The 23,027-nt window shown below is 48.8% G+C and overlaps 1 protein-coding gene across 1 annotated transcript in view; it reads left to right on the top strand.

Annotated features, from left to right (window-relative positions):
• Positions 1 to 23,027, top strand: part of LOC106591296 (exportin-T) — a 58,914-nt gene that overhangs the window by 31,457 nt on the left and 4,430 nt on the right. The window contains 17 exon segments of the mRNA XM_082978099.1: positions 1,314 to 1,352; positions 3,307 to 3,369; positions 3,829 to 3,953; positions 4,032 to 4,176; positions 4,419 to 4,538; positions 7,533 to 7,627; positions 14,545 to 14,614; positions 15,858 to 15,917; positions 15,919 to 15,945; positions 15,947 to 16,098; positions 18,911 to 18,956; positions 18,958 to 19,014; positions 19,017 to 19,199; positions 20,446 to 20,553; positions 20,555 to 20,636; positions 21,511 to 21,627; positions 21,985 to 22,100. Of these exon segments, the coding sequence (XP_082834225.1) occupies positions 1,314 to 1,352; positions 3,307 to 3,369; positions 3,829 to 3,953; positions 4,032 to 4,176; positions 4,419 to 4,538; positions 7,533 to 7,627; positions 14,545 to 14,614; positions 15,858 to 15,917; positions 15,919 to 15,945; positions 15,947 to 16,098; positions 18,911 to 18,956; positions 18,958 to 19,014; positions 19,017 to 19,199; positions 20,446 to 20,553; positions 20,555 to 20,636; positions 21,511 to 21,627; positions 21,985 to 22,100 (1,605 nt within the window).

Raw genomic sequence — 23,027 nt, 5'->3', positions numbered from 1 at the left:
GAGATACCACTACCTGGACGTACTCAAACAGGTGAGAGACGACTACCTGGACGTACTCAAACAGGTGAGATACACACTGATACCAGAGGTCTATGGGAATATGGCTCCCTATTCTCTATGGCACCTTATTCCATCCAGGTCTCTGGTCAAATGTAGTACACTATAAAGGGAATAGTGTCATTTGGGCCACTCTAGACTCTAGATGTATCTCTACTAGACAGGAGAGGGAGTCACTCTAGATGTATCTCTACTAGACAGGAGAGGGATCCACTCTAGATGTATCTCTACTAGACAGGAGAGGGAGTCACTCTAGATGTATCTCTACTAGACAGGAGAGGGAGTCACTCTAGATGTATCTTTACTAGACAGAAGAGGAAGCCACTCTAGATGTATATTTACTAGACAGGAGAGGGAGTCACTCTAGATGTATCTCTACTAGACAGGAGAGGGAGCCACTCTAGATGTATCTCTACTAGACAGGAGAGGAAGTCACTCTAGATGTATCTTTACTAGACAGGAGAGGGAGTCACTCTAGATGTATCTTTACTAGACAGGAGAGGAAGCCACTCTAGATGTATCTCTACTAGACAGGAGAGGGATCCACTCTAGATGTATCTCTACTAGACAGGAGAGGGAATCGCTCTAGATGTATCTCTACTAGACAGGAGAGGGAGTCACTCTAGACTCTAGATGTATCTCTACTAGACAGGAGAGGGAGCCACTCTAGATGTATCTCTACTAGACAGGAGAGGAAGCCACTCTAGATGTATCTCTACTAGACAGGAGAGGAAGCCACTCTAGATGTATCTTTACTAGACAGGAGAGGGGAAACCATAGAAATATAATCTCTAGAACGGGCGTGGAGTAGCCTCTCAAGACCACTGTCATGTGACAGCGTCATCAATAGGATCAGGGTGTCACGGTAACCATGACGTAAACTTGTGTTTATCTGTTTTTGCAATCTTCCCCAAGGGGTCCGAGTGGCAGAGTAACATGCTTCAGGTAGGGAGAGGAGGACAGGAGGCCATTGAAGAGTACTGGGAATCAGACAAGGTGGAGAAAACTGTCCACACAAACTGACCCCAATCATTATCGTTTGGGGTGTGTGTGTGTGTGTGTGTGTGTGTGTGTGTGTGTGTGTGTGTGTGTGTGTGTGTGTGTGTGTGTGTGTGTGTGTGTGTGTGTGTGTGTGTGTCAGTTAGCCGGCTAATCTCTCCTGCTTTCTGGGAAAAGCCCCACTTCGTTGAATTAAAGGTCCCGTTGGTAGTGTTTTCATGACGACAACATCCTGTCGTCTCTCTTCCCTCTTGTAGTTTCCGCTGCTGACAGACCAACAGAAGACTAACGTTGAGGTACGATTTCATCAGGAACTCTTTGGGGCTGGTTTCCCGGACACACAGATTAGGCCTTAGTTCTGGACTAAAAACATGACCCATGTTTTATTTTAAATTTATTCCAGGAATATAATTAATCGGTGTCTGGGGAAACCAGCCACTAGCTTTTAAAAACCTGTTCTAACGTCTCTCCATCTGTCCAGCGTGTTGACTGATGTGTGTGTCCGGCGTGTTGACTGATGTGTATCCGGCGCGTGTTGACTGATGTGTATCCGGCGCGTGTTGACTGATGTGTATCCGGCGCGTGTTGACTGATGTGTGTATCCGGCGCGTGTTGACTGATGTGTGTATCCGGCGCGTGTTGACTGATATGTATCCGGCGCGTGTTGACTGATGTGTATCCGGGGTGTTGACTGATGTGTATCCGGGGTGTTGACTGATGTGTATATCCGGCGCGTGTTGACTGATGTGTATATCCGGCGCGTGTTGACTGATGTGTATATCCGGCGCGTGTTGACTGATGTGTGTATCCGGCGTGTTGACTGATGTGTGTATCCGGCGTGTTGACTGATGTGTGTATCCGGCGTGTTGACTGATGTGTGTATCTGGCGCGTTGACTGATATGTATCCGGGGTGTTGACTGATATGTATCCGGGGTGTTGACTGATGTGTATATCCGGTGCGTTGACTGATGTGTATCCGGCGCGCGTTGACTGATGTGTGTCCGGCGTGTTGACTGATGTGTATCCGGCGCGCGTTGACTGATGTGTATCCGGCGCGTGTTGACTGATGTGTATCCGGCGCGTGTTGACTGATGTGTATCCGGCGCGTGTTGACTGATGTGTGTCCGGCGCGTGTTGACTGATGTGTGTCCGGCGCGTGTTGACTGATGTGTGTCCGGCGCGTGTTGACTGATGTGTGTCCGGCGCGTGTTGACTGATGTGTGTCCGGCGCGTGTTGACTGATGTGTGTCCGGCGCGTGTTGACTGATGTGTGTCCGGCGCGTGTTGACTGATGTGTGTATCCGGCGCGTGTTGACTGATGTGTGTATCCGGCGCGTGTTGACTGATGTGTGTATCCGGCGCGTGTTGACTGATGTGTGTATCCGGCGCGTGTTGACTGATGTGTGTATCCGGCGCGTGTTGACTGATGTGTATCCGGCGCGTGTTGACTGATGTGTATCCGGGGTGTTGACTGATGTGTATCCGGGGTGTTGACTGATGTGTATATCCGGCGCGTGTTGACTGATATGTATCCAGGGTGTTGACTGATGTGTGTATCCGGCGTGTTGACTGATGTGTGTATCCGGCGTGTTGACTGATGTGTGTATCCGGCGTGTTGACTGATGTGTGTATCTGGCGTGTTGACTGATATGTATCCGGGGTGTTGACTGATATGTATCCGGGGTGTTGACTGATATGTATCCGGGGTGTTGACTGATGTGTATATCCGGGGTGTTGACTGATGTGTATATCCGGGGTGTTGACTGATGTGTGTATCCGGTGCGTTGACTGATGTGTGTATCCGGCGCGTTGACTGATGTGTGTATCCGGCGCGTTGACTGATGTGTGTATCCGGAGTGTTGACTGATGTGTGTGTCCGGCGTGTTGACGTGTGTGTGTGTCCGGCGTGTTGACTGATGTGTGTATCCGGCGTGTTGACTGATGTGTGTGTCCGGCGTGTTGACTGATGTGTGTATCCGGCGTGTTGACTGATGTGTGTATCCGGCGTGTTGACTGATGTGTGTGTCCGGCGTGTTGACGTGTGTGTTGATGTGTGTGTGTGTCCGGCGTGTTGACGTGTGTGTGTCCGGCGTGTTGACTGATGTGTATCCGGCGTGTTGACTGATGTGTGTATCCGGCGTGTTGACGTGTGTGTGTGTGTATCCGGCGTGTTGACGTGTGTGTGTGTGTCCGGCGTGTTGACGTGTGTGTGTGTGTCCGGCGTGTTGACTGTGTCTCTGTCTCAACAGGCCATCATGTTGGCTGTGATGAAGAAACTCACTTATGATGAAGAGTACAACTTTGACAACGAGGTAAAAACTTTAAGGTTTTAAATTGTGGGGGGAGTTGAACATCGTTCTCATTACTCACTGTCTCCATCTCTCTCCCTTCTATCTCTCTCCTTTCTCTCTCTCTCCATCTCTCTCCCCTCTCTGTCCATCTCTCCCCCTCTCTCTCTCTCTCTCTCTCTCTCTCTCTCTCTCTCTCTCTCTCTGTCCATCTCTCCCTCCTCTCTCTCTGTCCATCTCTCCCTCCTCTCTCTCTGTCCATCTCTCCCTCCTCTCTCTCTGTCCATCTCTCCCTCCTCTCTCTCTGTCCATCTCTCCCTCCTCTCTCTCTGTCCATCTCTCCCTCCTCTCTCTCTCTGTCCATCTCTCCCCCCCTCTCTCTCTCTCTGTCCATCTCTCCCCCCCTCTCTCTCTCTCTGTCCATCTCTCCCCCCCTCTCTCTCTCTCTGTCCATCTCTCCCCCTCTTTCTCTCTCTCTCCCAGGGGGAGGATGAAGCGATGTTTGTAGAGTACAGGAAACAGTTAAAGATGCTGTTAGATCGTCTGGCTCAGGTGTCTCCTGAGCTGCTCCTGGAAGCTGTAGGCAGAGTCTTCAATAACACCGTGCAGTAAGACTCCATCTTGTTTTCTTCCTCGACGTCCCCCCGTGAAGAACCGTGTACTGATCCTGATTGTGTGTGTCTCAGGCGGTGGCAGACGGCGTCCTTCATGGAGGTGGAGGTGGCCATCAGGCTGCTGTACATGCTGGGAGAGGCTCTGCCGGCTTCACACGGGGCCCACTTCTCTGGCGACACGGCCAAGACCTCCGCCCTGCAGGATATGATGAGAACGGTGAGTTAAACACAGCCGACGACCCCCCGGGGTCCAGTCCCCGCCGACGACCCCCCGGGGTCCAGTCCCCGCCGACGACCCCCCGGGGTCCAGTCCCCGCCGACGACCCCCCGGGGTCCAGTCCCCGCCGACGACCCCCCGGGGTCCAGTCCCCGCCGACGACCCCCCGGGGTCCAGTCCCCGCCGACGACCCCTGTTTCTAATGTCTGTTATCATGTCCTGTTTTCTCCTCGTCTCCTCAGCTCGTCTCCTCTGGTCTCAGCGGGTACCAACACACGTCTGTATCCCTGGAGTTCTTTGAGACGGTGGTTCGTTACGACAAGTTCTTCCTGGTTGAACCGCAGCACATCCCCAATGTCCTGGTTAGTACTGCAGTCGCTGAATCAACCAGCCAATCAGCTCTCTGTTCTACCTTTTAAACGTCGTGTCTTCACAGTGTTGAGGAGAGGAGAGGGACAGTGGAGCCCTGGATAAAGGGGAGGTTTTGTATCCGTGTTGAGGAGAGGGACAGTGGACCCCTGGATAAAGGGGAGGTTTTGTATCCATGTTGAGGAGAGGAGAGGGACAGTGGACCCCTGGATAAAGGGGAGGTTTTGTATCAGTGTAGAGGAGAGGGACAGTGGACCCCTGGATAAAGGGGAGGTTTTGTATCAGAGGAGAGGAGAGGGACAGTGGACCCCTGGATAAAGGGGAGGTTTTGTATCAGTGTTGAGGAGAGGAGAGGGACAGTGGACCCCTGGATAAAGGGGAGGTTTTGTATCAGAGGAGAGGAGAGGGACAGTGGACCCCTGGATAAAGGGGAGGTTTTGTATCAGTGTAGAGGAGAGGGACAGTGGACCCCTGGATAAAGGGGAGGTTTTGTATCAGAGGAGAGGAGAGGGACAGTGGACCCCTGGATAAAGGGGAGGTTTTGTATCAGAGGAGAGGAGAGGGACAGTGGACCCCTGGATAAAGGGGAGGTTTTGTATCAGTGTAGAGGAGAGGGACAGTGGACCCCTGGATAAAGGGGAGGTTTTGTATCAGTGTTGAGGAGAGGGACAGTGGACCCCTGGATAAAGGGGAGGTTTTGTATCAGAGGAGAGGTTAGGGACAGTGGACCCCTGGATAAAGGGGAGGTTTTGCATCAGAGGAGAGGAGAGGGACAGTGGACCCCTGGATAAAGGGGAGGTTTTGTATCAGAGGAGAGGAGAGGGACAGTGGACCCCTGGATAAAGGGGAGGTTTTGTATCAGTGTTGAGGAGAGGGACAGTGGAGCCCTGGATAAAGGGGAGGTTTTGTATCAGAGGAGAGGGACAGTGGACCCCTGGATAAAGGGGAGGTTTTGTATCAGTGTAGAGGAGAGGGACAGTGGAGCCCTGGATAAAGGGGAGGTTTTGTATCCGTGTTGAGGAGAGGGACAGTGGACCCCTGGATAAAGGGGAGGTTTTGTATCAGTGTAGAGGAGAGGGACAGTGGACCCCTGGATAAAGGGGAGGTTTTGTATCAGTGTTGAGGAGAGGGACAGTGGACCCCTGGATAAAGGGGAGGTTTTGTATCAGTGTAGAGGAGAGGGACAGTGGACCCCTGGATAAAGGGGAGGTTTTGTATCAGTGTTGAGAGGAGAGGGACAGTGGAGCCCTGGATAAAGGGGAGGTTTTGTATCAGTGTTGAGGAGAGGGACAGTGGACCCCTGGATAAAGGGGAGGTTTTGTATCAGAGGAGAGGGACAGTGGACCCCTGGATAAAGGGGAGGTTTTGTATCAGTGTAGAGGAGAGGGACAGTGGACCCCTGGATAAAGGGGAGGTTTTGTATCAGTGTAGAGGAGAGGGACAGTGGACCCCTGGATAAAGGGGAGGTTTTGTATCAGTGTTGAGGAGAGGGACAGTGGACCCCTGGATAAAGGGGAGGTTTTGTATCAGTGTTGAGAGGAGAGGGACAGTGGACCCCTGGATAAAGGGGAGGTTTTGTATCAGTGTTGAGGAGAGGGACAGTGGACCCCTGGATAAAGGGGAGGTTTTGTATCAGAGGAGAGGAGAGGGACAGTGGACCCCTGGATAAAGGGGAGGTTTTGTATCAGAGGAGAGGGACAGTGGACCCCTGGATAAAGGGGAGGTTTTGTATCAGTGGAGAGGAGAGGGACAGTGGACCCCTGGATAAAGGGGAGGTTTTGTATCAGAGGAGAGGAGGGGGACAGTGGACCCCTGGATAAAGGGGAGGTTTTGTATCAGTGTTGAGGAGAGGAGGGGGACAGTGGACCCCTGGATAAAGGGGAGGTTTTGTATCAGTGTTGAGGAGAGGAGAGGGACAGTGGAGCCCTGGATAAAGGGGAGGTTTTGTATCAGAGGAGAGGAGAGGGACAGTGGACCCCTGGATAAAGGGGAGGTTTTGTATCAGTGTAGAGGAGAGGGACAGTGGACCCCTGGATAAAGGGGAGGTTTTGTATCAGTGTAGAGGAGAGGGACAGTGGACCCCTGGATAAAGGGGAGGTTTTGTATCAGAGGAGAGGGACAGTGGACCCCTGGATAAAGGGGAGGTTTTGTATCAGTGTTGAGGAGAGGGACAGTGGACCCCTGGATAAAGGGGAGGTTTTGTATCAGTGTTGAGGAGAGGGACAGTGGACCCCTGGATAAAGGGGAGGTTTTGTATCAGAGGAGAGGGACAGTGGACCCCTGGATAAAGGGGAGGTTTTGTATCAGTGTAGAGGAGAGGGACAGTGGACCCCTGGATAAAGGGGAGGTTTTGTATCAGTGTAGAGGAGAGGGACAGTGGACCCCTGGATAAAGGGGAGGTTTTGTATCAGTGTAGAGGAGAGGGACAGTGGACCCCTGGATAAAGGGGAGGTTTTGTATCAGTGTAGAGGAGAGGGACAGTGGACCCCTGGATAAAGGGGAGGTTTTGTATCAGTGTTGAGAGGAGAGGGACAGTGGACCCCTGGATAAAGGGGAGGTTTTGTATCAGTGTTGAGGAGAGGGACAGTGGACCCCTGGATAAAGGGGAGGTTTTGTATCAGAGGAGAGGAGAGGGACAGTGGACCCCTGGTTAAAGGGGAGGTTTTGTATCAGAGGAGAGGGACAGTGGACCCCTGGATAAAGGGGAGGTTTTGTATCAGTGTTGAGGAGAGGGACAGTGGACCCCTGGTTAAAGGGGAGGTTTTGTATCAGAGGAGAGGGACAGTGGAGCCCTGGATAAAGGGGAGGTTTTGTATCAGAGGAGAGGAGAGGGACAGTGGACCCCTGGATAAAGGGGAGGTTTTGTATCAGTGTAGAGGAGAGGGACAGTGGACCCCTGGATAAAGGGGAGGTTTTGTATCAGTGTTGAGGAGAGGGACAGTGGACCCCTGGATAAAGGGGCGGTTTTGTTCCACTCTGTCCTGTAGATGGCCTTCCTGGACCATCGAGGTCTGAGACACAGCAGTCCTAAGGTCCGCAGCAGAGTGGCCTACCTCTTCTCACGCTTCGTCAAGACGCTGCAGTAAGTCCAGCTGTCACTAAGCATTACATGGTGTTCCCAATGGGCCCCTATCCCCTATATAGTACACTACTATAGACCAGGGCCCTATTCCCTATATAGTGCACTACTATAGACCAGAGCCCTATTCCCTATATAGTGTACTACTATAGACCAGAGCCCTATTCCCTATATAGTACACTACTATAGACCAGAGCCCTATTCCCTATATAGTGCACTACTTTAGACCAGAGCCCTATTCCCTATATAGTGCACTACTATAGACCAGAGCCCTATTCCCTATATAGTGCACTACTTTAGACCAGAGCCCTATTCCCTTCGTAGTGCACTACTTTAGACCAGAGCCCTATTCCCTATATAGTACACTACTATAGACCAGAGCCCTATTCCCTATATAGTACACTACTATAGACCAGAGCCCTATTCCCTATATAGTGCACTACTATAGACCAGAGCCCTATTCCCTATATAGTGCACTACTATAGACCAGAGCCCTATTCCCTATATAGTGCACTACTATAGACCAGAGCCCTATTCCCTATATAGTACACTACTATAGACCAGAGCCCTATTCCCTATATAGTGCACTACTATAGACCAGAGCCCTATTCCCTATATAGTGCACTACTATAGACCAGAGCCCTATTCCCTATATAGTACACTACTATAGACCAGAGCCCTATTCCCTATATAGTGCACTACTATAGACCAGAGCCCTATTCCCTATATAGTGCACTACTATAGACCAGAGCCCTATTCCCTATATAGTGCACTACTATAGACCAGAGCCCTATTCCCTATATAGTGCACTACTATAGACCAGAGCCCTATTCCCTATATAGTGCACTACTATAGACCAGAGCCCTATTCCCTATATAGTGCACTACTATAGACCAGAGCCCTATTCCCTATATAGTGCACTACTATAGACCAGAGCCCTATTCCCTATATAGTGCACTACTATAGACCAGAGCCCTATTCCCTATATAGTACACTACTATAGACCAGAGCCCTATTCCCTATATAGTGCACTACTATAGACCAGAGCCCTATTCCCTATATAGTGCACTACTATAGACCAGAGCCCTATTCCCTATATAGTGCACTACTATAGACCAGAGCCCTATTCCCTATATAGTGCACTACTATAGACCAGAGCCCTATTCCCTATATAGTGCACTACTTTAGACCAGAGCCCTATTCCCTATATAGTACACTACTATAGACCAGAGCCCTATTCCCTATATAGTGCACTACTATAGACCAGAGCCCTATTCCCTTCGTAGTGCACTACTATAGACCAGAGCCCTATTCCCTTCGTAGTGCACTACTATAGACCAGACCCCTATTCCCTATATAGTGCACTACTATAGACCAGAGCCCTATTCCCTATATAGTGCACTACTATAGACCAGAGCCCTATTCCCTATATAGTGTACTACTATAGACCAGAGCCCTATTCCCTATATAGTGTACTACTATAGACCAGAGCCCTATTCCCTATATAGTCCACTACTATAGACCAGAGCCCTATTCCCTATATAGTGCACTACTATAGACCAGAGCCCTATTCCCTATAGTAGTGCACTACTATAGACCAGAGCCCTATTCCCTATAGTAGTGCACTACTATAGACCAGAGCCCTATTCCCTATATAGTGCACTACTATAGACCAGGGCCCTATTCCCTATATAGTGCACTACTATAGACCAGAGCCCTATTCCCTATATAGTGCACTACTATAGACCAGAGCCCTATTCCCTATATAGTGTACTACTATAGACCAGAGCCCTATTCCCTATATAGTGCACTACTATAGACCAGAGCCCTATTCCCTATATAGTGCACTACTATAGACCAGAGCCCTATTCCCTATATAGTGCACTACTATAGACCAGAGCCCTATTCCCTATATAGTGCACTACTATAGACCAGAGCCCTATTCCCTATATAGTGCACTACTATAGACCAGAGCCCTATTCCCTATATAGTGCACTACTATAGACCAGAGCCCTATTCCCTATATAGTGCACTACTATAGACCAGAGCCCTATTCCCTATATAGTGCACTACTATAGACCAGAGCCCTATTCCCTATATAGTGCACTACTATAGACCAGAGCCCTATTCCCTATATAGTGCACTACTATAGACCAGAGCCCTATTCCCTATATAGTGCACTACTATAGACCAGAGCCCTATTCCCTATATAGTGCACTACTATAGACCAGAGCCCTATTCCCTATATAGTGCACTACTATAGACCAGAGCCCTATTCCCTATATAGTGCACTACTATAGACCAGAGCCCTATTCCCTATATAGTGCACTACTATAGACCAGAGCCCTATTCCCTATATAGTGCACTACTATAGACCAGAGCCCTATTCCCTATATAGTGCACTACTATAGACCAGAGCCCTATTCCCTATATAGTGCACTACTATAGACCAGAGCCCTATTCCCTATATAGTGCACTACTATAGACCAGAGCCCTATTCCCTATATAGTGCACTACTATAGACCAGAGCCCTATTCCCTATATAGTGCACTACTATAGACCAGAGCCCTATTCCCTATATAGTGCACTACTTTAGACCAGAGCCCTATTCCCTATATAGTGCACTACTATAGACCAGAGCCCTATTCCCTATATAGTGCACTACTATAGACCAGAGCCCTATTCCCTATATAGTGCACTACTATAGACCAGAGCCCTATTCCCTATATAGTGCACTACTATAGACCAGAGCCCTATTCCCTATATAGTGCACTACTATAGACCAGAGCCCTATTCCCTATATAGTGCACTACTATAGACCAGAGCCCTATTCCCTATATAGTGCACTACTATAGACCAGAGCCCTATTCCCTATATAGTGCACTACTATAGACCAGAGCCCTATTCCCTATATAGTGCACTACTATAGACCAGAGCCCTATTCCCTATATAGTGCACTACTATAGACCAGAGCCCTATTCCCTATATAGTGCACTACTATAGACCAGAGCCCTATTCCCTATATAGTGCACTACTTTAGACCAGAGCCCTATTCCCTATATAGTGCACTACTATAGACCAGAGCCCTATTCCCTATATAGTGCACTACTATAGACCAGAGCCCTATTCCCTATATAGTGCACTACTATAGACCAGAGCCCTATTCCCTATATAGTGCACTACTATAGACCAGAGCCCTATTCCCTATATAGTGCACTACTATAGACCAGAGCCCTATTCCCTATATAGTGCACTACTATAGACCAGAGCCCTATTCCCTATATAGTGCACTACTATAGACCAGAGCCCTATTCCCTATATAGTGCACTACTATAGACCAGAGCCCTATTCCCTATATAGTGCACTACTATAGACCAGAGCCCTATTCCCTATATAGTGCACTACTATAGACCAGAGCCCTATTCCCTATATAGTGCACTACTATAGACCAGAGCCCTATTCCCTATATAGTACACTACTTTAGACCAGAGCCCTATTCCCTATATAGTGCACTACTATAGACCAGAGCCCTATTCCCTATATAGTGCACTACTATAGACCAGAGCCCTATTCCCTATATAGTGCACTACTATAGACCAGAGCCCTATTCCCTATATAGTGCACTACTATAGACCAGAGCCCTATTCCCTATATAGTGCACTACTATAGACCAGAGCCCTATTCCCTATATAGTGCACTACTATAGACCAGACCCCTATTCCCTATATAGTGCACTACTATAGACCAGAGCCCTATTCCCTATATAGTGCACTACTTTAGACCAGAGCCCTATTCCCTATATAGTGCACTACTATAGACCAGGACCCTATTCCCTATATAGTGCACTACTATAGACCAGAGCCCTATTCCCTATATAGTGCACTACTATAGACCAGAGCCCTATTCCCTATATAGTGCACTACTTTAGACCAGAGCCCTATTCCCTATATAGTGCACTACTATAGACCAGACCCCTATTCCCTATATAGTACACTACTTTAGACCAGAGCCCTATTCCCTATATAGTGTACTACTATAGACCAGAGCCCTATTCCCTATATAGTGCACTACTATAGACCAGAGCCCTATTCCCTATATAGTGCACTACTATAGACCAGAGCCCTATTCCCTATATAGTGCACTACTATAGACCAGAGCCCTATTCCCTATATAGTGCACTACTATAGACCAGAGCCCTATTCCCTATATAGTGCACTACTATAGACCAGAGCCCTATTCCCTATATAGTACACTACTATAGACCAGAGCCCTATTCCCTATATAGTGCACTACTATAGACCAGAGCCCTATTCCCTATATAGTACACTACTATAGACCAGAGCCCTATTCCCTATATAGTGCACTACTATAGACCAGAGCCCTATTCCCTATATAGTGCACTACTATAGACCAGAGCCCTATTCCCTATATAGTGCACTACTATAGACCAGAGCCCTATTCCCTATATAGTGCACTACTATAGACCAGAGCCCTATTCCCTATATAGTGCACTACTTTAGACCAGAGCCCTATTCCCTATATAGTACACTACTATAGACCAGAGCCCTATTCCCTATATAGTGCACTACTATAGACCAGAGCCCTATTCCCTATATAGTGCACTACTATAGACCAGAGCCCTATTCCCTATATAGTACACTACTATAGACCAGAGCCCTATTCCCTATATAGTGCACTACTTTAGACCAGAGCCCTATTCCCTATATAGTGCACTACTATAGACCAGAGCCCTATTCCCTATATAGTGCACTACTTTAGACCAGAGCCCTATTCCCTATATAGTGCACTACTATAGACCAGAGCCCTATTCCCTATATAGTGCACTACTATAGACCAGAGCCCTATTCCCTATATAGTGCACTACTATAGACCAGAGCCCTATTCCCTATATAGTGCACTACTATAGACCAGAGCCCTATTCCCTATATAGTGCACTACTATAGACCAGAGCCCTATTCCCTATATAGTGCACTACTATAGACCAGAGCCCTATTCCCTATATAGTGCACTACTATAGACCAGAGCCCTATTCCCTATATAGTGCACTACTATAGACCAGAGCCCTATTCCCTATATAGTACACTACTATAGACCAGAGCCCTATTCCCTATATAGTGCACTACTATAGACCAGAGCCCTATTCCCTATATAGTACACTACTTTAAACCAGAGCCCTATTCCCTATATAGTGCACTACTATAGACCAGACCCCTATTCCCTATATAGTGCACTACTTTAGACCAGAGCCCTATTCCCTATATAGTGCACTACTATAGACCAGACCCCTATTCCCTATATAGTACACTACTTTAGACCAGAGCCCTATTCCCTATATAGTGCACTACTATAGACCAGACCCCTATTCCCTATATAGTGCACTACTTTAGACCAGAGCCCTATTCCCTATATAGTGCACTACTATAGACCAGACCCCTATTCCCTATATAGTGCACTACTATAGACCAGAGCCCTATTCCCTATATAGTGCACTACTATAGACCAGACCCCTATTCCCTATATAGTACACTACTTTAGACCAGAGCCCTATTCCCTATATAGTGCACTACTATAGACCAGAGCCCTATTCCCTATATAGTACACTACTTTAGACCAGAGCCCTATTCCCTATATAGTGCACTACTATAGACCAGTCCCCTATTCCCTATATAGTACACTACTTTAGACCAGAGCCCTATTCCCTATATAGTGCACTACTATAGACCAGAGCCCTATTCCCTATATAGTGCACTACTATAGACCAGAGCCCTATTCCCTATATAGTGCACTACTATAGACCAGAGCCCTATTCCCTATATAGTGCACTACTATAGACCAGAGCCCTATTCCCTATATAGTACACTACTATAGACCAGGGCCCTATTCCCTATATAGTGCACTACTATAGACCAGAGCCCTATTCCCTATATAGTGCACTACTATAGACCAGAGCCCTATTCCCTATATAGTACACTACTATAGACCAGAGCCCTATTCCCTATATAGTACACTACTATAGACCAGAGCCCTATTCCCTATATAGCCCACTACTATAGACCAGAGCCCTATTCCCTATATAGCGCACTACTATAGACCAGAGCCCTATTCCCTATATAGTGCACTACTTTAGACCAGAGCCCTATTCCCTATATAGTGCACTACTATAGACCAGAGCCCTATTCCCTATATAGTGCACTACTATAGACCAGAGCCCTATTCCCTATATAGTGCACTACTATAGACCAGAGCCCTATTCCCTATATAGCGCACTACTATAGACCAGAGCCCTATTCCCTATATAGCGCACTACTATAGACCAGAGCCCTATTCCCTATATAGTGCACTACTATAGACCAGAGCCCTATTCCCTATATAGTGCACTACTATAGACCAGAGCCCTATTCCCTATATAGTGCACTACTATAGACCAGAGCCCTATTCCCTATATAGCCCACTACTATAGACCAGGGCCCTATTCCCTATATAGTGCACTACTATAGACCAGAGCCCTATTCCCTATATAGTGCACTACTTTAGACCAGAGCCCTATTCCCTATATAGTACACTACTATAGACCAGAGCCCTATTCCCTATATAGTGCACTACTATAGACCAGAGCCCTATTCCCTATATAGTGCACTACTATAGACCAGAGCCCTATTCCCTATATAGTGCACTACTATAGACCAGAGCCCTATTCCCTATATAGTACACTACTATAGACCAGAGCCCTATTCCCTATATAGTACACTACTATAGACCAGACCCCTATTCCCTATATAGTGCACTACTATAGACCAGACCCCTCTGTTTACAGTAATAGTTCTAGAAGGTTCTTTGTGTTTGACCCCTAACCCTGTTGTTTACTCTGTTGTTTACTCTGTTGTTTACTCTGTTGCCAGTAAACACATGAACTCCTTCATTGAAGACATCCTGTCCAGGATACAGGACCTGCTGGAGCTGGCTCCTCCTGTAAGTTACCTCTCCCCTCTATACATTACCCTCTATACATTACCCTCTGTACATTACCCTCTGTACATTACCCTCTGTACATTACCCTCTGTACATTACCCTCTGTACATTACCCTCTGTACATTACCCTCTATACATTACCCTCTATACATTACCCTCTATACATTACCCTCTATACATTACCCTCTGTACATTACCCTCTGTACATTACCCTCTACACATTGCCCTCTACACATTACCCTCTATACATTACCCTCTATACATTACCCTCTACACATTACCCTCTGTACATTACCCTCTGTACATTACCCTCTACACATTGCCCTCTACACATTGCCCTCTACACATTACCCTCTATACATTACCCTCTACAGACCTGCTGGAGCTGGCTCCTCCTGTAAGTTACCTCTCCCCTCTATACATTACCCTCTGTACATTACCCTCTATACATTACCCTCTGTACATTACCCTCTATACATTACCCTCTGTACATTACCCTCTATACATTACCCTCTATACATTACCCTCTACACATTACCCTCTACACATTACCCTCTGTACATTACCCTCTGTACATTACCCTCTATACATTACCCTCTATACATTGCCCTCTATACATTGCCCTCTATACATTGCCCTCTATACATTGCCCTCTATACATTGCCCTCTATACATTGCCCTCTATACATTGCCCTCTGTACATTACCCTCTGTACATTACCCTCTATACATTACCCTCTATACATTACCCTCTACAGACCTGCTGGAGCTGGCTCCTCCTGTAAGTTACCTCTCCCCTCTATACATTACCCTCTATACATTACCCTCTATACATTACCCTCTATACATTACCCTCTATACATTACCCTCTACACATTACCCTCTGTACATTACCCTCTGTACATTACCCTCTCTACATTACCCTCTATACATTGCCCTCTACACATTGCCCTCTACACATTACCCTCTATACATTACCCTCTACAGACATGCTGGAGCTGGCTCCTCCTGTAAGTTACCTCTCCCCTCTATACATTACCCTCTATACATTACCCTCTATACATTACTCTCCATACATTACCCTCCGTACATTACCCTCTACAGCATCTCTCTGCACTGACCTACCTTACCCTCCATACATTATCCTCTACATCTCTCTCTCTCTTCACTGACCTACCTTACCCTCCATACATTATCCTCCCCTCTGTACTGACCTTCATTCCCCTCCCCGTGTGGTACCTCAGGAGAACGGTTTCCGGGCGCTGCTGACCAGCGATGACCAGCTGTTTATCTTTGAGACGGCGGGGGGTGCTGATCGTCCACGGAGAGAGTCCCCGCCGAGAGGAAGCAGGCTCTGATGAGATCGCTGTTGACCCCGCTGATCGACGCTTTTCGTCTGCTGCTCGCCAAACTGGCCTCTGAGAGGGAGGAGGAGAGGCAGGCCGCGCTGGCAGACTGTCTCAGTCACGCTGTTGGCTTCGCTAGGTAAATATACCAACACTGACCCCCCCTAAGATCCTGACCCCCTAATACTGCCCAACACTGACCCCACCCAATATACCAACACTGACCCCCCCTAATATACAAACACTGACCCCCAACATACTGACCCCCTAATATACCAACACTGACCCCCCCAATATACCAACACTGCACCCCCCTAATATACCAACACTGACCCCCCCCTAATATACCAACACTGACCCCTAATATACCAACACTGACCCCCCTAATATACCAACACTGACCCCCTAATATACCAACACTGACCCCCCCTAATATACCAACACTGACCCCCCCCTAATATACCAACACTGACCCCCCCCCTAATATACCAACACTGACACCCCCCCCTAATATACCAACACTGACCCCCCCTAATATACCAACACTGACCCCCCCTAATATACCAACACTGACCCCCTAATATACCAACACTGACCCCCTAATATACAAACACTGACCCCCCCTAATATACAAACGCTGACCCCCCTAATATACCAACACTGACCCCCCCCCTAATACCAACGCGACCCCCCCCCTAATATACCCAACGCTGACCCCCCCCCTAATATACCAACGCTGACCCCCCCCTAATATACAAACACTGACCCCCCCTAATATACAAACACTGACCCCCCCTAATATACAAACACTGACCCCCCCTAATATACCAACGCTGACCCCCCCCCTAATATACAAACACTGACCCCCTAATATACAAACACTGACCCCCCCCTAATATACAAACACTGACCCCCCCCCTAATAATACAAACGCTGACCCCCCCCTAATATACAAACGCTGACCCCCCCCAAATATACAAACGCTGACCCCCCCCCAATATACAAACGCTGACCCCCCCCTAATATACCAACGCTGACCCCCCCTAATATACCAACGCTGACCCCCCCCTAATATACCAACGCTGACCCCCCCTAATATACAAACGCTGACCCCCCCTAATATACAAACACTGACCCCCCTAATATACAAACACTGACCCCCCCTAATATACAAACACTGACCCCCCCCTAATATACAAACACTGACCCCCCCCTAATATACAAACACTGACCCCCCCCTAATATACCAACACTGACCCCCCCTAATATACCAACACTGACCCCCCCCCCTAATATACAAACACTGACCCCCCCTAATATACCAACCTGACGCCCCCTAATATACAAACACTGACCCCCCCCCCTAATATACATACACTGACCCCCCCCCCCTAATATACATACACTGACCCCCCCCCCCCTAATATACAAACACTGACCCCCCCCCCTAATATACAAACACTGACCCCCCCCCCTAATATACCAACACTGACCCCCCCTAATATACAAACACTGACCCCCCCCCTAATATACCAACACTGACCCCCCCCTAATATACCAACACTGACCCCCCCTAATATACCAACACTGACCCCCCCCTAATATACAAACACTGACCCCCCCCTAATATACCAACACTGACCCCCCCTAATATACCAACACTGACCCCCCCCCCTAATATACCAACACTGACCCCCCCCTAATATACCAACACTGACCCCCCCCTAATATACAAACACTGACCCCCCCTAATATACAAACACTGACCCCCCCAATATACAAACACTGACCCCCCCCAATATACAAACACTGACCCCCCCCCTAATATACCAACACTGACCCCCAATATACCAACCTGACCCCCCCAATATACCAACCTGACCCCCCCTAATATACCGCTGACCCCCTAATATACCAACGCTGACCCCCCCCTAATATACAAACACTGACCCCCCCTAATATACCAACACTGACCCCCTAATATACAACACTGACCCCCTAATATACCAACCTGACCCCCTAATATACCAACACTGACCCCCTAATATACCAACACTGACCCCCCCTAATATACCAACCTGACCCCCCCTAATATACAAACACTGACCCCCCCTAATATACCAACACTGACCCCCCCTAATATACCAACACTGACCCCCTAATATACCAACACTGACCCCCAATATACCAACGTGACCCCCATATACAACACACCTAATAACCAACACTGACCCCCTAATATACCAACACTGACCCCCCCCTAATATACCAACACTGACCCCCCCCTAATATACCAACACTGACCCCCCCTAATATACAAACACTGACCCCCCCTAATATACCAACACTGACCCCCCCCCTAATATACCAACGCTGACCCCCCCCTAATATACCAACGCTGACCCCCCCCTAATATACAAACACTGACCCCCCCCTAATATACAGACACTGACCCCCCCCTAATATACAAACGCTGACCCCCCCTCGCTCTTCTCTCCCTCCCTACCTCCCTCCCCTCCCTCCCTCCCTCCCCTCTCTCCCCTCCCTCCTCTCCCCTCCCTCCCCCCCCCTCCCTCCCTCCCCTCTCCCTCTCTCCCTCCCTCCCTCCCTCCCCCCCCTCCCTCCCTCCCCTCTCCCTCTCTCCCTCCCTCCCCCCCCTCCCTCCCTCCCCCTCTCCCTCTCTCCCTCCCTCCCTCCCTCCCCCCCCTCCCTCCCTCCCCTCTCCCTCTCTCCCTCCCTCCCTCCCCCCCCTCCCTCCCTCCCCTCTCTCCCTCCCTCCCCTCTCTCCCTCCCTCCCCTCCCTCCCCTCCCTCCCTCCCTCTCTCCCTACCTCCCTCCCTCCCCTCTCTCCTTACCTCCCTCCCTCCCTCCCTCCCCTCTCTCCTTACCTCCCTCCCTCCCTCCTTACCTCCCTCCCTCCCTCCCTCCCTCCTCTCCCTCCCTCCCTCTAGTCGTACCAGTAAGGCGTTCAGCAACAAGCAGACGGTGAAGCAGTGTGGGGTGTTCGGAGGTCTACAGAGACTGTCTGCAGACCTTCCTGCCTGCGCTGAGCTGTCCCCGTCCAGAGGGGGGTCGCTGCGTAGCGCCGTCCGCTCATTCCTCCACCGCATGATCATCTGTCTGGAGGAAGAGGTCCTGCCCTTCGTCCCGGCGGCATCAGAACACATGCTGAAGGACTGTGAGGCCAGAGACCTGCAGGAGTTTATTCCCCTCATCAGTCAGATTACTGCCAAGTTCAAGGTAACTCGGGGACCCAAACACACAGTTACAGAGAACATCTAGGGCTGGTTTCCTGGACTCAGTTAGGATCTCCATAAGGAAGGGTTTTGGTTCAGGACTAAGATTAATCTGTCCAGGAAACCGGTCCTTAAAATATATCTATGGTAGGGGACTGACAGCTAAACGGGTTAGGTTTAGGGTTAGCTAACGTTAGGGACAGTCTATGCCCCCATTCCCTGGACCAGGTGTCTCTGTTCCTGCCTCTGGTCCCGTCTGTCTCTGTCTCTCTCCTCCCCAGGACCAGGTATCTCTGTTCCTCTCTCTCTCTCCTCCCCAGGACCAGGTAGCTCCGTTCCTGCAGCAGGTATTCATGCCTCTGGTCCTCCTCTCTCTCTCCTCTCCAAGACCAGGTATCTCTGTTCCTGCAGCAGGTATTCATGCCTCTGGTCCTCTCTCTCTCTCCTCTCCAGGACCAGGTATCTCCGTTCCTGCAGCAGGTATTCATGCCTCTGGTCCTCTCTCTCTCTCTCTCTCTCTCTCCTCTCCAGGACCAGGTATCTCCGTTCCTGCAGCAGGTATTCATGCCTCTGGTCCTCTCTCTCTCTCCTCTCCAAGACCAGGTATCTCTGTTCCTGCAGCAGGTATTCATGCCTCTGGTCCTCTCTCTCTCTCCTCTCCAAGACCAGGTATCTCCGTTCCTGCAGCAGGTATTCATGCCTCTGGTCCTCTCTCACTCTCTCTCTCTCTCTCCTCTCCAGGACCAGGTATCTCCGTTCCTGCAGCAGGTATTCATGCCTCTGGTCCTCTCTCTCTCTCCTCTCCAGGACCAGGTATCTCCGTTCCTGCAGCAGGTATTCATGCCTCTGGTCCTCTCTCCCTCTCTCTCTCTCTCTCTCTCTCCTCTCCAGGACCAGGTATCTCCGTTCCTGCAGCAGGTATTCATGCCTCTGGTCCTCTCTCTCTCTCTCTCTCTCTCCTCTCCAGGACCAGGTATTCATGCCTCTGGTCCTCTCTCTCTCCTCTCCAGGACCAGGTATCTCCGTTCCTGCAGCAGGTATTCATGCCTCTGGTCCTCTCTCTCTCTCTCTCTCTCCTCTCCAGGACCAGGTATTCATGCCTCTGGTCCTCTCTCTCTCTCCTCTCCAGGACCAGGTATCCCCGTTCCTGCAGCAGGTATTCATGCCTCTGGTCCTCTCTCTCTCTCTCTCTCTCTCCTCTCCAGGACCAGGTATTCATGCCTCTGGTCCTCTCTCTCTCTCCTCTCCAGGACCAGGTATCCCCGTTCCTGCAGCAGGTATTCATGCCTCTGGTCCTGGCCATCTTTGAGGTGTTGTGTCGTCCTGCTGAGGACAACGACCAGGCAGCAGCCCTGGAGAAAACAGATGTTACGGAGAAGCTACTTTACCTTCATACAGACGATAACCTCCAGCGGGATCAACCAAGTCCTGGCCAACCAGGGTGAGTACTGTGGGGTTCCCCAGGGGTGAGTACTGTGGGGTTCCCCAGGGTGAGTACTGTGGGGTTCCCCAGGGTGAGTACTGTGGGGTTCCCCAGGGTGAGTACTGTGGGGTTCCCCAGGGTGAGTACTGTGGGGTTCCCCAGGGTGAGTACTGTGGGGTTCCCCAGGGTGAGTACTGTGGGGTTCCCCAGGGTGAGTACTGTGGGGTTCCCCAGGGTTCTGAGTGTGTGTTCTGTTACCCAGGTGTTGAGAACATTAAGTGGGTTCTAAGTGTGTGTGTGTGTGATTCTAAGTGTGTGGTTCTCTAGGGTTCTAGGTGTGTGTGTGTGTGTGATTCTAAGTGTGTGGTTCTCTAGGGTTCTAGGTGTGTGTGTGTGTGTGATTCTAAGTGTGTGGTTCTCTAGGGTTCTAGGTGTGTGTGTGTGTGTGATTCTAAGTGTGTGGTTCTCTAGGGTTCTAGGTGTGTGTGTGTGTTGTGATTCCTCAGCTATAAATATTTTGTTGTGTGGTTCTCCAGGGTTCTAGGTGTGTGGTGCGATTCCTCAGCTATAACTATTTTGTTGTGTGGTTCTCCAGGGTTCCTCAGCTATAAATATTGTGTTGTGTGGTGCTCCAGGGTGCTAGGTGTGTGTGGTGTGATTCCTCAGCTATAAATATTTTGTTGTGTGGTTCTCCAGGGTTCCTCAGCTATAAATATTTTGTTGTGTGGTTCTCCAGGGTTCTAGGTGTGTGTGGTGTGATTCCTCAGCTATAAATATTTTGTTGTGTGGTTCTCCAGGGTTCTAGGTGTGTGTGTGGTGTGATTCCTCAGCTATAAATATTTCGTTGTGCGGTTCTCCAGGGTTCTAAGTGTGTGTGTGGTTCCTCCCCCAGGTGTTGAGAACATAGAGCGTGTTCTGTTCACCATCATCCAGGGAGCTGTGGATTTCCCCGATCCCATCGCCCAGAAGACCTGCTTCATCGTTCTGTCCAAGCTGGTGGAACTCTGGGGTGAGTAGAACGATACCTCCCGAATACCACCATCTGTCCGCTGCTGTTGATCCGTCCAGACAGAAATGGACCGTGGAGACGGATCGGAACAATTGTTCTGGAAACATGACCAGCAAAGATATTAGTTTAATGTTTTTTTTTTTTTTGTTGTCTTGGACTGGGTTGTATTCACTAGAAACCTTTTTTGGGCTGAAACGGGCAGGGACTTTGCTGAATTTATCCGAATAGAAACTCTTGTTTTCATTGTAAAACTTTTTTTTTTTTGCTACGGTTTGGCGCTAATGAATACACCCCTCGGTGTAAAAGTTTAAACGTTTTGAACTGGGACTGATTTTTGTTTGTTTGTTTGTCCTTCAGGAGGTAAAGACGGCATGGCTGGGTTCCCAGACTTCATCTATAAACACATCGTCCCAGCATGCTTCCTGGCTCCTCTCAAACCATCCTTTGATCTCACAGACGCTCAGACAGTCCTGGTGAGTACCTGGAACCAGATTATTATCTCAGACAGTCCTGGTGAGTACCTGGAACCAGATTATTATCTCAGACAGTCCTGGTGAGTACCTGGAACCAGATTATTATCACAGACAGGTCCTGGTGAGTAACTGGAACCAGATTATTATTATCACAGACAGTCCTGGTGAGTACCTGGAACCAGATTATTATTATCACAGACAGTCCTGGTGAGTACCTGGAACCAGATTATTATCACAGACAGTCCTGGTGAGTACCTGGAACCAGATTATTATCACAGACAGTCCTGGTGAGTACCTGGAACCAGATTATTATCACAGACAGTCCTGGTGAGTACCTGGAACCAGATTATTATTATTATCACAGACAGTCCTGGTGAGTACCTGGAACCAGATTATTATCACAGACAGTCCTGGTGAGGTACCTGGAACCAGATTATTATCACAGACAGTCCTGGTGAGTACCTGGAACCAGATTATTATTATTATCACAGACAGTCCTGGTGAGTACCTGGAACCAGATTATTATTATCACAGACAGTCCTGGTGAGTACCTGGAACCAGATTATTATTATCACAGACAGTCCTGGTGAGTACCTGGAACCAGATTATTATTATCACAGACAGTCACTCCTGGTGAGTACCTGGAACCAGATTATTATTATCACAGACAGTCCTGGTGAGTACCTGGAACCAGATTATTATCACAGACAGTCCTGGTGAGTACCTGGAACCAGATTATTATTATTATCACAGACAGTCCTGGTGAGTACCTGGAACCAGATTATTATTATTATTATCACAGACAGTCCTGGTGAGTACCTGGAACCAGATTATTATTATTATTATCACAGACAGTCCTGGTGAGTACCTGGAACCAGATTATTATTATCACAGACAGTCCTGGTGAGTACCTGGAACCAGATTATT

Source organism: Salmo salar, chromosome 07 (assembly GCF_965601325.2).
Source record: "Salmo salar chromosome 07, fSalSal1, whole genome shotgun sequence".
Lineage (NCBI taxonomy): Eukaryota > Metazoa > Chordata > Actinopteri > Salmoniformes > Salmonidae > Salmo > Salmo salar.
Note: the sequence above shows the minus strand (reverse complement) of the source record. Positions and strands in the feature narration are given on the sequence as shown.